The 18,188-nt window shown below is 40.2% G+C and overlaps 1 protein-coding gene across 3 annotated transcripts in view; it reads left to right on the forward strand.

The window, feature by feature from the left end:
- GNPTAB (N-acetylglucosamine-1-phosphate transferase subunits alpha and beta) overlaps positions 1-18,188 on the forward strand; it is a 72,264-nt gene that overhangs the window by 42,084 nt on the left and 11,992 nt on the right. For all 3 annotated transcript variants that reach the window (XM_027593592.2, XM_027593593.2, XM_027593594.2), the window contains 10 exons: positions 149-283; positions 8,631-8,792; positions 9,185-9,364; positions 9,569-9,739; positions 11,210-11,333; positions 12,431-12,634; positions 13,274-14,379; positions 16,542-16,741; positions 16,982-17,201; positions 17,849-17,962. In XM_027593592.2, the coding sequence (XP_027449393.2) occupies positions 149-283; positions 8,631-8,792; positions 9,185-9,364; positions 9,569-9,739; positions 11,210-11,333; positions 12,431-12,634; positions 13,274-14,379; positions 16,542-16,741; positions 16,982-17,201; positions 17,849-17,962 (2,616 nt within the window). The remainder of the gene's footprint in view (positions 1-148; positions 284-8,630; positions 8,793-9,184; positions 9,365-9,568; positions 9,740-11,209; positions 11,334-12,430; positions 12,635-13,273; positions 14,380-16,541; positions 16,742-16,981; positions 17,202-17,848; positions 17,963-18,188) is intronic.

Consider the following 18,188-nt stretch of genomic DNA (forward strand, 5'->3'; position numbering starts at 1 on the left):
TTTAATGTATACTTTTTCACTAAGCCTAGCTTACAAGTATTAATGAATGCTGATTTAAGTAATCTTAACATTCTGATTTTGAAGCTGTAAGTTTTCACCAGCCTTATGATGTGGAAAGTGAGTTGTGTTTTTCCCTCTTTTATTTTAGACCACAGATAAAGAAGTCCCTGGGTTAGTGCTAATGCAAGATCTGGCTTTCCTGAGTGGATTTCCACTGACATTCAAGGAAACAAATCAACTAAAAACAAAATTGCCAGAAAATCTTTCTTCTAAAATAAAACTGGTAAGAGTGTAGGAAACAGAGCAATGAGTATATAGCACATTTTCATTTAATGCATGACTCTTCTCTTGTGGTCCATTTCATTATAGTAGAGCAGGCTCAATCCCAGGACCCTGGGATCATGACCTGAGCCAAAGGCAGACGCTTAACCGATTCAGCTACCCAGGTGCCCCTGCTCATCCCACTCCGTGGGAAGCCTGATGTGGGGTTCAATCCCAGGACCCTGGGACCATGACCTGAGCTGAAAGCAGATGCTTAACCACTGAGCCCCTTACTCTTTATTTAGGCAAAAATTTAAGAGTCTTATTTGGTTTGCTGGTTTCCCAGACAGAAACATGATTCATTTGTTTAACAAATGAGCTCCTACTATGTGTCAGGTGCTTTTATACCTGCTGAGAATATAGCAGTGAACAAAACAGACAAAAGCCCCGAATGGAACTTACAGTGGAAGGAAACGGAAGCACAGGAGGGAGTGGGGGAAGTCATATATGTATATAGTAAGTAAACACTTGGACTGCAATCTGCCTATTTATTAAGAGCCTTCACTCATAAAGGGAGTGTGCTTCAGATATTTGGAATGGTTGATAATGTGAAACCTTTATTCATAAATGGCTAATTGAGCCACTAATGTATTTGGGGATTTATACCTATTAACTCTTCACGCTTTGGTGCCATTTGTTAGAGTTGACTTTGGAGGCTGCCCTGAGACATGCCTTTTCCTTAACATTTATTGTTTTCAGACCCACTTGCCCTATTGTATGGGTGTTCTTTCCTTTTGACCTTATGTCAAGATACCTGTGGTTCTGTCAAACATTCCAGGTTGTAAAACGTGAATACTTTTCTCTTAGAACAGAAGGCATAAAGTTCTGGGCTCAGAATTTTTTAGGGTCTGGTTTTCTTGATTTTTCAAGGAAATGTTCTTTAAATTCTGCCACAGTGTTCAGGTTCCTGACTCTTACTTCCTTCTGTTGGTGTCATTTAACAATTTGGAGGTGAGAGGATGGAGATGGGGAGGCAGTGATGGGGAAGAGCAGTGTTTGTGGAGTTCTTATTTAGTTGCTGTCTTGACTGTGTTTTTTAATACCCTGCCCCACCCCCAACATTCCCTTTAACTTGTTTCTTTCCATAAATGTTTCACTGTTTTAAGATATACTGTGTGACCATTGTAAGTGTGATAGTAATATGAATGACATTTTTTTCATATTTTCCTTAAGTTTTTTTTATGGTACTTGGAAATCTAGTAGTTTACAGCTAGATTGGGGTTGAATTATTTCTTATCTTCAGTTATTTAAAAATAGATACTGTATTTCTCCTTCCTCTAAGGAAGAGGAATTGAAAAAATCTGACATATAACACTGTAAATTTAAGATGTACAACATGCTACTTTAAATACATTTATGTATTATGATTGCCATTGTAGCAATATTTATCACATTACAAAATTATAGTACAATATTATCTATATTCACTATACTGTGCATTAGATCTCTCTGGCTTACTTAGTACTCATTGCAAAGTTTGTGTTTTTAAAATGTTAGTCTTTTTTTTTTTTAAAGATTTTATTTACTTATTTGACAGAGAGAGAGATAGCGAGAGCAGGAACACAAGCAGGGGGAGTGGGAGAGGGAGAAGCAGGTTCCCCGCGGAGCAGGGAGCCCGATGCGGGACTCGATCCCAGGACCCCGGGACCATGACCTGGGCTGAAGGCAGAGGCTTAACGACTGAGGCACCCAGGCTCCCTAAAATGTCAGTCTTACTCCCCAAACCCTATCCCCATGGTAAATACCATTTTACTTTATGTTTTTTATGATTTTGACTTTTTTGGATTCCACATATAAGTGATATACAGTATTTGTCTTTCTGTGTCTGACTTTTCTCACCTAGTGTTATGTGCTAAGCATAAGATCCAACTATGTTGTAGCAAATGATAGGATGTCCTTTCTCACGGCTGAATACTATTCCATTGTATATATATACTACATCCTTTTTATCTGTTTATCTGTTGATGGGCATTTAGGTTGTTACCATATCTTGGCTATTGGGAATAATGCTGTAGTAAACATGGGAGTGCAGATATTGCTTCAAAATCCTGTTTTCATTTCCTTTGGGTATATACCCAGAAGTGGAGTTGCTGGATTGTATGGTAGATTTATTTGTAATTTTTTGAGGAGACTCCATATTGTTTTCTATAGTGGTTGGACCAATTTATATCCCCACCAATATTGTACAAGGGTTCCATTTTCTCCACAGCCAATGTTTATTTAGCTTCTTGGCTTCTAAGCTATTGGTTCTAGAATTATGGACATGTGTGTCTATACTTTGTTACCTGAAATTCCTTATGCAGAAAATTTCTTTTTAAGATTTTTATTTATTTATTTGTCAGAGAGAGAGCACACTCACAAGCAGGGGGAGCAGCAGAGGGAGAAGGAGAAGCAGACTCCCCGCTGAGCAGGGAGCTTAATGCAGGACTCGATCCCAGGACCCGGGGATCATGACCCGAGCCGAAGGCAGCCGCTTAAGCGACTGAGCCACCCAGGTGTCCCAAGAATGACATTCTTGAATCTGTTTATATGATTCCAACTATAATATGTTTTTAAAGGAAAGAAGGTTCATGACACATCTCCATTCTCCAGTCAGGTTTGACTGCTCTTTGCCTGCTGCAGCTGCTCACCGGTGCTGATTGCTTTTGCTGTGTCTGTTGGTGGATGGGTGTGTGCTGTCGAAGAATGCCAATCCAAGTAGTGATTGACCCTTCAGCAAACTATTTTTGGGTGGTATGGAGTGTGGTGTATGCAGGTAGAGGTAGGGTGGGGTAATAACTTGATTTGGACAAGTAGTACCAACAGGCTCTGTGCACGATGATACCCCCTTCTACCGTTATTCACCCGGCTGGAGATTTATTTGGATTCCCAGGCTTGTTTTTGTGGAGGCTAGCAGACCTCCACAAAACCCTCCTCAGAGGGTCAAGCTAATTATCCATAACTTTCATTGCAGGTCATTTTCATGATGCCAACACCTACAATCAACTTCAGGGATTAGAACTTCTGGTTTTTGGAGGTTAGAGAGAAAAAGAGAAAGGGGAAGATAAGGGGAGTGTATCAGCATTTGAAGCTAATTCTTCAAGTGACTTTCTGTAGGTTCCTCTTCCTAGTTTTATTATGAATACCTTGAGAATGAAGTTTCCTGTCACTGGATTCCCAGTCCATTGAGAGTGTGAGCTTTTAGTAAATGTCTGTTGTGTGCCAGGGACTGTGCTAAGGATCACTGAGTGAATAAAAAGCATTTAAATAATTTTGGGGCATGATCACTTCCAAGTAAGTGTTTATACAAAGTGTTGTAAGAACACCTGGGCTTTAGGTATACTGGCACAAGGAAGGCTTTGCAGAATAGAAGGCATTTTAGCTGGGCCCTGAACACAGCAGCCATTTTCCCAGCGGAGAAGGGAGTGGGAAAGACCATTCCAACAAGAGGGAACAGCCTGAGCAAAGGGCTGGAGGCTTGCAAGTCCGTGGTTTCCAGAAAACCAAGGCAGCTGTTCCTGGAAGACAGCAACCAGGCAGGGATTTTGCTGGTGCTGAGATTGGGAAAAGAGATTGAGGCCAGATTGAGAAAGATCTGGTAAGGAGCCTGGACTTTATCCTGGAGGCAGGAGGCATCCTTAGGAGGAGCACTTGATCTGTTTCTAAGGAACATAGTAGCTGAAGAAGGTATGGTGGTAGAGATTAAAAGATGAGGCTGGGCAGAAAACCAGTTCAGCCACTGCAGCCGTAGCCCAGCAAGATGTTCAGGTTCAACAACTGTCTTGGCAGCAGTGCCAGTAATGAGAATGGTTCCAGAAACATCTATAAGAAATACTCAGCATGACCCTGTGACTTATTAGCTGTTGGGGAGAGGGAAGGAAAAATGAAAGGGGGAAGTGGATGTTACTAGTGAAGATGGAAGTGATGGCTTAAACCACATTCGGAGCCTCAGGAGAAGCAAGTTTTTTGGGAAGGAAACTCAGAGCTCAGTTCGGGGTGTGTTGTTAGAAGTGCTTTGTGGCATGTGGGAGGAAAGGGTTATTAGACACTGGACTTCAGAACTTCAATGGGCTGGACTGTTTTGCCCTCCCAGGGTCCTCCAGAAGGCCTTGGCCTAGGCCTGTGGCCTCCGAGCCAGCCAGTGCTCAGGTCTGCCCTGGAGACCCTGCCCGCGTATGAGCAACCCAGGACAGATACTGCCTGTTCACCTGTGTACCCCTAGTGATTACCACAGGCTTGGTACTTAGGGGGCCACTCAAGAAATGCTTATGTAAGGCATGAGCAAGAAGAAAGGCTGTGACTGAACACACCACCATGTACCATGTCCTGGAATATAAAGGCAATGTTTGAGCAGTGTAATTATTCCAAGAAGTCATTTTGGTTTTTGGTACCGTGGTCGTATATATACTACAACTTTGCATTTATCATTCTGTTTAGAGCAAAACTAGAATCCCCTCACCCCCAGGAAGGGAAGTGGGGGTTGAAAATATTTTCATTTGCAAAATGTTAGATTTGAATTCATAAAACTTTTCTGGGGACTATAGTCTTACAAATCAGTCTTCTATTGAAAGCTTTCTAGTTTGATCTGATTAATAACCCCTTAATTTATCTGTAGAATTGTGTGTGATGGATACAGAATTCACCTTTTGGGAAATCACATTATCCATTGGTCTTTATTTTTAGCTCATTCTAAATCATTCTGTATTTTCATTCATAGTGGGGTTTTCATATGGTTTTTGATTTTTGTTTTTGTTTACTTCTTTAACATATGTTAGAGCACGTGGAAAAATCTTCCCAAAGCTCTCAGGTATGTTCTCACATTTAGTTTAATTCACTACTACTGGTTGCTAAGTGGGTATGCAAAAGAAAGAGAAGACATGGGCTTGTCCTCAAGCTACCTAGAATTACGTTTTAGAGGCAGTATGTGTGCATATGAAGTATTCAAGTAGCAAAATAAGATAGTATGAGCTATCAAGGAGAGTAGTACAGACCTCCAAGTTGGCATTTAGAGGCAGGAAAGGTCTGTGTGGATCAGAGACATGGGGGAAGTTTCCAAAGAGAAGGAGGCTGCATAGATCCTTGAAGGCTGACCAGGGTGTTTGCTCCGGCAGGAAGGACAGTGCTGGTGGGATGGGAACAGCATACTGTCCTACTGTCACCTCAAACCTCTGTTCAGGGCAAATTCAAGGTAACAATAAATTGTAGTAATAACTGTATTAATGCCCCTTTTATTGGCTTCCCTGAAACTATCTTATGCACCTCCTCTTTTAAAGTATGGTACCCTTTGTTTTGGTTTTATTTCTAAAATAGACACTTCCGTAGATTAAAGCAACTCTGGAATTGATTTAAGTTTTATAAAACTTTTTTGAGTTGTCAGATTACTGGAATGATTTGTTTTTCAGTTGTATTAGTGGGCATGTTTTTTCCCTAACCTTATGCTACCATGTATAGGTGTATCAATCCGTTATACTAGATAATGCTATAGTAACAAATACTCGGAAATCTCTGGCTTAAAAGTAGCAGACCTTTATTTCTCAGTCATGTTATCTGTTTGTTGTGGGCCTGCAGTGGGTGGGTGTAGAAGCTGTTCTCTCTTTGAGAAACTTAAAATTTAAAGAATTTAGATAAACTGAACAGCTGCCCTCATCAGCTCCAACTCCCTCTCTGAGCCCTTGTTGAACATCTCAGACCCACTCTCCTCTTCGCGCCCTGATTCCCCATCCTCCCCATCTCCGCCATCCACCCAAGAGGCCTCTCTCGCTGGTGATGTGGCTGCAGGATCCCCCTTGATGCCAGAGTTGGGCTCCCCACAAAAACCTGGGAAGTCCCTGCCACCTCCAGCCCCACTGGGCCTGCCCCTGCCCCAGGTATTTGGCCAGGGGAACCCATTTATGCTCTTTCTCTGCCTTGCCATCCTGCTGGAGCACTGTGACCACATCGTGTGCAACAGGCTAGATTACAACGTGCTGGCCATGCACTTTGACCACTTTGTGTGAAAACACCGCCTGGGACCCGTCCTTCACTGGGCCAAGGCTCTCTTCGCTGATTACCTGCAGTCAGAGCTGTGGGACCGACTCAGAGGAGGGGGCCAAGGCCACAGCCCCATCTTGATCAGGCTCCTTCTAGCCCACCAGATCTCTGTTCTTTACCATGAGGGACTGATGTGAGACCCCAGTTTCCTGCCTGCCAGCCCTAGACCTGCTGGCGTGCAGGGCCCTTTCTCCCCAGGTCTGAGTATGGGGCTCTGCCTTGGCACTGCCCCATGGAGGCCATGGCCTCCTTTCTTAGTTTATGTTGGGTTTTTAACAACTGTACTTTGCACACATGAAGGTCACTGTGGTCTGTGTAAAAAAATAGAAAAAAAAATTTAGATAAACTTATAATTTCATATAAGAAGCTAATGTGGAAGCAGCTGCCCAGGCTAATCCAGCCTTCAGCACTTACACCCGCTTTTCCTTACCACCTCCTGGCTCTCTTTCTGCAGAAGTAAGGTGTCCAGGATTAGGGTGCCACCTAGTGGCTAGCAGAATATACTTCTCCCCACCCTTTTCACCACTCACAACTTGGTTGATTATGGTGGCAGAAAAGCTTTTTCTACATATTAATATTCCTTTAAGCTCTTTACTTTTCATCTCTCTAGTCAGGAAAATGTCTATGAAATTTCAAAATAGGTTTCCAGACGAAAAGCAGTTTGTATAGAAGAGATTAAGATAAGGGTATTTGCCCAATAAAATTTAGAGTATTGAAGTACTACATTTATAAAAATTTGGTGATTTTTATATTTCAGGGAGCCCTCAGAGGTGCTGTGGGAGCCACTATGGGGGGGAGGGATAGAGCAGGGGAGGCTGGGGCGGGCAGTGAGACTCAGTAAATAGCCAGATAGAAGAATATCCACCCTGTCTCCCACCTGTCCCCCAACATACTGAAGCAGGGTGACAGCAGCAGGGAGAGCTGACCTTTGGTGAGTGCTCAGTATATGCCAGGTGCTGTCAGGATGAAAGAAAGTGGTCAGGAAGGCAGTATACACCTGTGCATGTGTGCACCCATACACTCACATGCAGTTTGTGGTAAGGGGAAAAATATAAATGAAATTCTAACTTGAATCTCTAGTTTTTGACATAAACTCAGGAAAACTTTGAAAGATGAGGTAAATTAGTCAGGTAGCATATATAAGAGCTCAGAATGAGCCCAAAATAATTTGCATTTGCTCTGCTTTATAAATTAAGAAACTGGCCCTGTTAGGAGAGTCAATTCAGCAGAAGGGGTTCACTGTCCTAGATTAATAGATTTCAGTCCTCTCCCCCCACCTTTTTAAGCTATGAAAGCCTCTTTTCATTGGAAATTGAATGATACAGAGTTAGAACATGAAATTGGATCTGGTAGTGTGGTGGGAAAGCCTGTTTGTAAAACATACTGATGTTTGTGATCATCTTAGACTGATGATTTCTTTGAAGGCTTTGCCCCAAAAGGTGCTTTTCCTAATGGAAACTGTTCAAGCAGCCCTGTCAAAGACACTCCTCTTAGGTGTGGGGCACAAAAGCTGTTTGGAGACCCTGTTAGCAGGCTTGCTCTCTACCAGTCCCAGCAATGTTACATTGCAGGGTTTCCTCCAGTATAAGGAGATTGGTAATATTCTAGAAAAAAGGTCACAATTGGTTACCAGTTGTGTTTTGTTTGAAAGCAGGACAATTGAAAACATTTGAGACAGCACTGAAAATGGGGAGATTTCATAGAACACTTGGGGATTCTGGCCTCTTAGGAGATCTTGCTGCACTTGTTGATACTGAGTAGTGGCTGCGGCTTTTGGATGGGGCCTGAAATGTCCCATTTACCACAACTCCACCACTCCCTCTGTTTTACATACCTGGGTTCTTCCATTCATTTGGGAAGTGTGTCTGGCCTGTTTACATCTCCTTTTGGTGATCATAGGCTTACTAGTTGATACTCTATATAGAGAGCTAGAATTAATCTTTAAACATACATAATATAGATTTTATTGTGTTATGTTAATCACCATACATTATATCATTAGTTTTTGATGTAGTGTTCCATGATTCATTGTTTGCATATACCACCCAGTGCTCCATTCAATACGTGCCCTCCTTAATACCCATCACCAGGCTAACCCATCCTCCCACCCCTCTCCCCTCTAGAACCCTCAGTTTGTTTTTCAGAGTTGATCATCTCTCATGGTTCACATACATAATATAGATTTAAGTATGTATTATATATTACATATATTTAAAGGTTAAAGATCAAACTGGGAATTTAGAGATGTCTCTTCTTTGAGGCTCTGTTTTTCTACATGTAACCCTTTTGTTATTTTACAGTTACAGTTATATTCAGAGGCCAGTGTAGCACTTCTAAAACTGAATAACCCCAAAGATTTCCAAGAACTGAACAAGCAGACAAAGAAGAACATGACCATTGATGGAAAAGAACTGACTATAAGTCCTGCATATTTATTATGGGACCTGAGTGCCATTAGCCAGGTAAGGGATGCAGAGATTCTTTCTAAACCCTGATCAAGGGTTTAGATTGTTAAGGATTTATTTATAGGTCATTATACTAGAAGAAGGAAGAAGACTTACAGAGAGATGAGTTGATTGGAACTTCTCTGATTTTCCAGTCATTGCCACTGGTTAATATTAACTGAAGTGACCTAGAATCAGATCCAAGAACCTTCTCTTTTAAAAAGTGCAAAAGAAATGTTGGGCATTTATGTTTTAAATATGCCGAGTGTTTTGCGTTTTTTGTAATGTTCAAATGTAGGACTTGGTCTGCGAGAGCACCCTGAAAGAATATTGGGCAGAGGGGACAGCCAGGAGGAAAGGTGTGACTTAAGTGGTGTTTTACATTTTCATGTGTGAAATGTTCTTCTCAGTCTAAGCAGGACGAAGATGTTTCTGCCAGCCGTTTTGAAGATAATGAAGAACTGAGATATTCACTGCGATCCATTGAGAGGCATGCTCCTTGGGTTCGGAATATTTTCATTGTTACCAATGGGCAGATTCCATCTTGGCTGAACCTTGATAACCCTCGAGTGACAATAGTCACACACCAGGTCCATGACTTTCCATATATCACAAGGCTTTGGTTTCCTTTTCTGTCCTTCACCTATCCCTCATTTCATTCCCCTTTACCTCACCCTCCCCACCTCCATCCCCTTTGACTCATCTCCCTTCCTTCCTTCCAAAACCGAAAACAAAATGAAATAATTCTCATCCACCCTCTTTCTCTCTTGCCTTTGTTGTTGTTTTCTTAAAAGGATGTTTTTCGAAATTTGAGCCACTTGCCTACCTTTAGTTCACCTGCTATTGAAAGTCACATTCATCGCATTGAAGGGCTGTCCCAGAAGTTTATTTATCTGAACGACGATGTCATGTTTGGAAAGGATGTCTGGCCAGATGATTTTTATAGTCACTCCAAAGGTCAGAAGGTGAGTGCCTAAGAGGAAGGGATGCCTAGCTTAGAAGTCACTTAGGAGTTATAAACAGATCAGGAAAACAGTATACATACTACTGTATATACAGTTTGGGTCAAATAAGCATTTTTTGAGTGCTGAGCTCAGGAGAGTTAACAATTTGGGAGGACAAAAACTGCTCCTTAGTAGTTATTTGCTTCCCCACATTGTCAGACACCCAGAACCCACCTTCTATATTTTCTACTATGACAATAGCAAAGAAAGCAAAACCACTATGAAATACAAAATCATGGTTAGAACATCAGCGCAATGGCCAAGATAAAAAGTGAGCTCAATTTTCTGCTTACAGACATGTATGAAATTTTATGTAAGGCAGCAGTCTCATCGTGGCTTTGAGAGGCATGATGGAGAGTGGTTATGAGCACAGACCTAGGAGCTAACAGTTGAGGATGGTCCTGGGCAATGATTTGATGTGTGTTTCCTGTCTGCATACTGAGGAAACTAGGACTACTCCTGTGGCCCTGATAGAAGGATTCAATGAAAAGTTGGAGAATTACCACCATAAACTTCTAAGTTACAGAAGCCTGCAGCTGGAAATGCAAATTGCGCAAAGCTACTTTTCCTTTTGCTGTTTATGCCATCCCAGTGTGCTCACTCTCTCCTTCCCCTGTTCAGTTGCCTCCTCTGTGTTTGTAGGGCTGCCAGGGTGAGCTGTGGCTTGGCAGGGGAGACACACAAAATCAGTAACTAGGGATAGTGATTTCTGTGCTGGCAGGTGTGCCCTCGGTGGGAAGGTGTGGGGGCCCAGGAGGTTGAAATCAGACCGAGCTAGAGAAGAATTCCCATCTGAATTGAGGTGAACTTTGAAGAACAAGTAAGAGTTAACTAGATAAAGAAAGACATTCCACATAGATGGAGCATGCAGAGGCATGGAATGTATTTTTTTTTAATTAATTAAAAAATTTAACAATGTACCATGTCACTCATTTTGGAAAGCAGGTGAGTCCACAACTTAGAACACTGTGCTAATAATTTATCACGGGACCTTATGCACAGAGATAAGGATATTGAGGCTGCTTTTCTCAGCCATGAGACAAGATTATAGGTAAATACATCCAGGAATTAATGACAGTTGTCACAGAAAAGCAGTGAATGTGTAGTATACTTCCTACCTGCTCTGGCACGCTTTTGTACTTAAGTCTGACGTGTTGCTGTTTTATTTTAAAATAGATTAATCCATGAGTTGAGTTCTTGTCTGCTTTCCTTGAGTAATGAAAAAGAGTAAATGTGCTCCGTAAGAATCATTGACAGAGCAGGAATCTAAACTACTGTAGCAAACAATGTAAAATATGCCACGTGGATGTAGTCAGCCAGCCGAGGGAGAATCGTAACCTTTATTGGAGGCTCAGTTTCTTTTTTTTTTAAAGGAATCCTAATTTGAGATTAAAAATTGTCCATTTTATTTTCCTTCTGGCTCTGTCATAGGTTTACTTGACATGGCCTGTGCCAAATTGTGCTGAGGGCTGCCCAGGTTCCTGGATTAAAGATGGCTACTGTGACAAAGCTTGTAATAATTCAGCCTGTGATTGGGATGGCGGTGACTGCTCTGGTAAGGATGTGCTCACATGTAATTTATTTATGTTTATGGACTTTTTTTCCATTCTTAATCATCACTGAATAAGTACAGTGACTTAAATATTCCTCATGTATGAAAACAATACATACAGTAATCCATAGATTCTGGAGGTAATGACTATTGTCCCCATGTGGCTCAGTTTTTTCATATTCTCCCTTGTTGAGGGCATATTCCCAGGCTGACCCTGCACTTGAAAATACCTTTTATTATTTAAAATATGAAAATCAGGAATATCTTCAATTATGTAAACTCAAGAGCAAGAATCACTTTAACTGATTCTTCTAGGAGCTCATGGCTGGTGGCTTTCAGCAGCAGCTTGCTGTCAGTGGGCAAAGAGAAATAAAGATCTTAATCTCTTCAGCATCTCCGCTCTCTTTCTTACATCTCTATCTGCATTTGTTGATAATAGCATGTTTTTACATTTATTGATTGCCTTTCAGTTTATAAAGCATTTAAATTTATAAAGCATTATCCATTATCCACTTGAATTTCTTAGTCACCTAAGGAGGACAGAGTATGTGCACAGATATTATCATTCACGTATTCCATATGTAGAAGCAGATTTGAAAAAGTGCTGAGTATTAGAAGAAACAAAAGTTATGTTCTGTCTGATGTACTTTTGGAAAATGTAAGCAGCCGCAGTGAGAGAACACACACATGCCAAGATCCGTGCAGTCCAGAGACCTGTCCAGAGACATCAGCCCCTAATAGAACATTAGGATTTGTTGATGAGGTTGGCACCCCATATTAGTAGAACATGTTTTGGCAGTTCTGACAGGCTGCTCCACACACACCTCTACATGCCCCTGTGGGCAAGTTTGTACTTCAGGGTTGCACAGCTAGTAAGTGCCAAGGCGTGGTCATCTTATGCCCAGTCCTCTGTCAAGTGATGCTCCCTTTTTAGTTTGTTTTCTTCTTAAGGTACATGAAATTTTCTGGTAAACAATGGGGTGAACCTTTTCTGACCAAAATGCTGGCATCATTCTAGATAGCACTACTGAGAAAAAAGGAACTGTCCTTTTTCAAGATGATAAGCACAGCAAGATTCTGTCTTCCTCCTCCCTCTACAGGTAACAGTGGTGGGAATCGCTATGCTGCAGGAGGCGGAGGTACCGGCAGTATTGGAATTGGACAGCCCTGGCAGTTTGGTGGAGGACTAAATAGTATCTCTTACTGTAATCAAGGATGTGCGAATTCCTGGCTTGCTGATAAGTTCTGTGACCAAGCTTGCAATGTCTTGTCCTGTGGGTTTGATGCTGGCGACTGTGGGCAAGGTATATTTATCACGTAAAAAGATATTTAGAATAAGGGGATCAAAGTCCTTGATAAGTAGAGGGAGGTTTGTATTGTTGTTATTAAAGTAATTATTCTCTATGAATCCCTTGCCCATCTTTGCATCTAAACTAGCTGTAAGTGAAAAGAGAGGACACAGATCTTTAAAAAACAGTAGACACTAGAGCTGCATCTTTTCGTGTTATTCCAGTCTGACTGACTTTGTACTAGGTGGATATACCTTTGTTGAAAATATATGGCAAAGGTTTAATTTAGAAACAATAAAAGGAGACCAGTGATACACTAAGTAAGAATGGTTTAAATGCTAGATCTTGTCGATCGCTTATCTCTGGAGGTCATTTTGGCAGATGGTTATATTTTTTCAAATGGACACAAAGATGAGAGTTGATCAATGGAATTTGCCATATCTCTGTAGTGAAAGTCAGCATTCCATGTTGATAATAGTGATTGCTTCAGATAATAAAATGAACCCCATACCAGCAGCTCTTATATTAGAATGTTTTATTCCTAAGTCAATTTAAAGTCATTCTTAGAAAGTGAAAACTCAAACCCTAAGAATTAAAGGAAAAGGAGGGGAAAATGCCTCATTTTTAAAGTCATGTTTGTGTTTTTTCCTCTAGATCATTTTCATGAATTGTATAAAGTAACTCTTCTCCCAAACCAGACTCACTATGTTATTCCAAAAGGTGAATGCCTGCCTTATTTCAGCTTTGCAGAAATAGCCAAAAGAGGAATCGAAGGCACCTATAGTGACAATCCAATAATTCGACATGCCTCTATTGCCAATAAGTGGAAAACCATCCACCTCATAATGCACAGTGGAATGAATGCAACCACAATACATTTTAATCTCACATTTCAAAATACAAACGACGAAGACTTCAAAATCCAGATAACAGTAGAGGTTGACACAAGAGAGGAACCCAAAGTGAATTCTACGACCCAGAAGTCTTACCAAAATTTGGTTAGCCCCACAACACTTCTTCCAGAGGCAGAAATACTGTTTGAGGATATTCCTGAAGAAAAACGCTTTCCAAAGTTCAAGAGACATGATATTAACACGACAGGAAGATTCCAAGTGGAGGTGAAAATTCCCCTGGTAAATATTTCACTCCTTCCCAAAGAGGCCCAACTGAGTCTCAGTAACTTGGATTTGCAACTAGAACGTGGAGACATCACTGTGAAAGGATACAACCTGTCCAAGTCAGCCTTGCTGAGATCATTTCTGAGTAACTTACCAGATACTGAAGTAAAAATAAATCAAGCTGTAATAACAGATGAAAGAAATGACAGTGTAGAGGCCCCACTGGAAAAACAGGTTCACAAAAGCATCTTGCCGAACAGCTTGGGAACATCTGAAAGATTGCAGAGGTCGACTTTTCCAGCAGTGACAATGAAAGTGAATGGTCACTACCAGAGTCAGAATCCACCCCCGGACTTAGAAATCGAAGAAAAATTTAAATCTGAAATTCTGACCCAAAAAGTAAGAGGTGGAAGCGTGTCAATAGAAAATCTCTCATCTCGGATTGTTCCACTGGAAAAGCAGATTACAAAAGAAAAGAAAATCACAGGGAAAGAACAAGAGAAAAACAGAATGGAGGAAAATGCAAACAACTACATAGATAATAATGAAATACTACCTGGAAGAAAACTGCAGCATTATACAGACAGTTACCTGGGCTTTTTGCCATGGGAGAAAAAGAAGTATTTCCAAGATCTTCTTGATGTAAGTTACATCCAGCTTTATTCTTTCCCATGCTCTGGGAAAGTAAATAACCTTATAAGTAAGTGATAATTATATAATAATAGGTACCATTTATTCAGGACTTTCTGTGTCAATCATTAAACTAAATGCTTTTTCTTACATGGTTTATTGCCCTAATACCCCTAACAATAAAAATACCTTATAAGGTTTTCTACTATCATGATCCCCATGTCACAGTTTAGGAAACAACCTTAGTGTGAATAAGTAAGGGAGTTAGACAGGGGCATGCCCTGAGTAAGTAATAGAACAGGGATGGTATCTTATCTTCACTTGGCATTTTGGGATTTCAAAAAAATGCTTTTGCATATGCTGTGTGAGTCAGATCTGATTATTTTTCCAATTTTACTGATGAAAAAAACCCCAAGGTGCAAATAAAGTAATTAGCTTCCAGTGTGAGCCAAGCCTCAGGGTTCAAGTGCTCACTCACCCTCCTGTACCACGGTCTCCATGGTGCCATGGTGTCATCTGTACATCTGCCAAGTGCTATCACTGTGTTCACTGCAGGGAGCACAAGACTATTAGAACACAGCTTTTGGAAACTCAGAGGGCAAGCTCGGAGGACGGATTTGTGGGTAAATAATTGTAGCAACGTGATAGGTGTCTCCTGAGGTATGAGCACAGAGTCCAAAAGGAAAATTTCTTAACTTTGCCTAGGGGTATTGGGGAAGGCATCCATGAAGAAGTATCCTGTGAGCTGACTTTGAAGGGTTTGTAGGAGTTGACAGACCAAGAAAAACCCTGTGGGTGAGGCTGGATCGTGAACAGAGTGCAGCCATGAGTAGGTGTCAGGCTGGGAAAAAGAGGTTGATGAGGGAAACTTACTGATCGCATTGTCTTCCGAAAGTATCTTATCCCTGATACAGTAGTCATTTACTAATTGTTGAGTGAGGGATTGCAAAGTTCTTGCCTGTGATGATTTCCTCTCTTCCCCCTTTCATTACTTACTTTAAATTACAAAAGTGTTATAGATAAGTGGCAGATATTGCAAGCAATCCAAAAAATATACAATAAAAAAGGAAAGATCTCCCTCCCTTCCTTCCTTCATCTTCCTACTTGAAATAATCACTATGAATATAGTTTGGTGGGTATTTTTCCAGTATTTTTATATAGATATGCAAACATACAAACTATATAAATATGTGTTTTGCAAGAGGTAAATTGCACTATACATACTGCTCTGTGGTTGCCTCTTGATCTAGTAGTATGTAAGCAAACCCATGCTAGTGTTACTGTGTCTTTTAAGAGCTGTGTTTGTTTTGCAATTACAGATAGTGTTGCAATAAATATTCCTGTACATATAGCTTACTCTTGAGAAGTTTTTACTTCTGTAGGTAGAATTGCTAGGTTAAAGTTAAATTTAACTGTGTCCTTCTAGAATGCCATACCACTTCACACTTACACAGTGTAGAAGAGTGCTTGTTTCTCCACAGGCTAACCAACAATAGTATCAATCTGTATTTTTTCACCAGATTGAAAAGCAAAAATAATTCATCTTTGTAAAGTGTGTTCATATATTCTGCTAATATTCTTTGCCCATTCACTCAGTTTTGCCTCTTATTAGTTTTGACAGGGTTCTTTACATTTTATAATATTAACACTATTTTTTGGTCCTTGTTCAGAACTTAAGTGCTTACTGCTTTGATGTCACCAGTAGAAATAACTTGAAATTGAAAGTGCTATCAAAGTAATTAATTAATTTATTTATTTTTATTTTTAAAGTAAGCTCCAATGCGGGGCCTGAACTTACAACGCTGAGATCAAGATCAAGAGTCAGATGTTCAACCAGTTGAACCACCTAGGCGCCCCTCTATCAAACTTTTTAAATAAATTTTCTAAATATTGCATTGAATTGGCTATGAAATTTCATGCTCGGTGACTAGTCCTTGAAGAATACCCTATAAATAGACCTCCATTACACAACTGTTGTTCACAAGCCTATGTTGGTGATACTTTCACTGAAGTCCAGTTTAGTCCTGCTCTTAGGATTCTTAAAGTGACCTGTTAGCGCTCGTTTCATTTGCCACAGTTAGTGGCTAGTTATATAAAATAGTACTTATTTCTTGTTAACGAAGAACACTTGTGCACTAAACATAATGCTGTGTTACATGGAATTCTCTTTTCAGGAAGAAGAGTCATTGAAGACACAACTGGCATACTACACTGATAGCAAACACACTGGAAGGCAACTGAAAGATACATTTGCAGATTCCCTTCGATATGTAAATAAAATTCTAAACAGCAAGTTTGGATTCACATCTCGGAAAGTCCCTGCACACATGCCTCACATGATTGACCGAATCGTTATGCAAGAACTTCAAGATATGTAAGTCTTTCTTATTGTTTGAGTTGCTTGCACGTGCTCAGAGCTGTCTGCTTTAAATGGACATCTTTGCTGTGCTTGATGTATGGCTCTAACACTTGGCAACTGATTATGTTGAAGGTATCGGCTAAATAAGTGGGAAAGAAAAAGATTCTAACTCCACAAATGTTGGAATATATTTGAATGTAGATTAATGTCTATATTTTAAATATCCAGAGTTCACTATATGTTATGTTTGGACAGGTTCCCTGAAGAATTTGACAAGACGTCATTTCACAAAGTGCGCCATTCTGAGGATATGCAGTTTGCCTTTTCATATTTTTATTATCTCATGAGTGCCGTTCAGCCACTGAATATATCTCAAGTTTTTGATGAAGTTGATACAGACCAATCTGGTGTCTTATCTGACAGAGAAATCCGAACACTGGCTACCAGAATTCACGACCTGCCTTTAAGTTTGCAGGTGTTGTATTTTTTTTTCTCCTAAACCTTCTCTTTTCTTTCACATCTTTCATTGTAATGCAAGTAAAAATAATTCTTAATATTTAATGGAGGTATTCACAACTAGTCCATTTTTAGTGCCAGAATTAAAACCAAATTTGAGGTTCATATTTTATGAGATTACATTTTAGATTTTAAGTAGGCATTGCTATTATATTATCTGGAGAAGAGCCAAACCATCCCTGCATATCAGATTCTCGTGACAAGTTCATTCAGGAGCTTCAGGTGGCCCACTGGAGCTGTCTCTCAGCCAGGCCTGGGTTGTTGCACAACCTCGGTCACAGCATCCTATAGTCCCAGGAGTAGGAGACTCATTAATGGAGAGTGCCAAGATAAATCTAACTGCAGGACCTCCAATCTGGGGACCCCCTGACCATCTTTTGTAAAATAGTGCCTCATAGTCCAGTATGTTCTACTTGAGATGAAGATGAAATATTTGTGTATTATCTCATTCTGTGCTTTTTGGGGTGTTTTTAAGAATCATATAGTCAAACTCCCTTTGAAGATAGCATTTAAAGAAATTTTGGAGACTTTTACATAATTTTTATTTTTAAAACCACAGTTATTACTTACACATATAAGGTTTACCCTTTTATTTTGCTTTGTTAGGATTTAACAGGTCTGGAACACATGCTAATAAATTGCTCAAAAATGCTCCCTGCTAATATCACTAAGCTGAACAGTGTTCCACCAACTCAGGAAGCATACTATGATCCCAATCTGGTAAGTGGCATGAGTTCCTTTGTGTAAAAAGGAAGTATATCCTTATCAGGTATTATTTATACCAGTTTTGTATAGCATTTCAAACAGCAGAAGCAGGTTCTATATTTATATCTTTGGTAGACAGCAGAAGTCCAGATAATCCAGAATCATTTATATCTTTTCTTTTCTCCTATCTAGTGGATGTTAAGCTAATATTGAGATTAGTTGCTAATATTCTATAACCAGA

The sequence above is a fragment of the Zalophus californianus genome, chromosome 9, assembly GCF_009762305.2.
Source record: "Zalophus californianus isolate mZalCal1 chromosome 9, mZalCal1.pri.v2, whole genome shotgun sequence".
NCBI lineage: Eukaryota > Metazoa > Chordata > Mammalia > Carnivora > Otariidae > Zalophus > Zalophus californianus.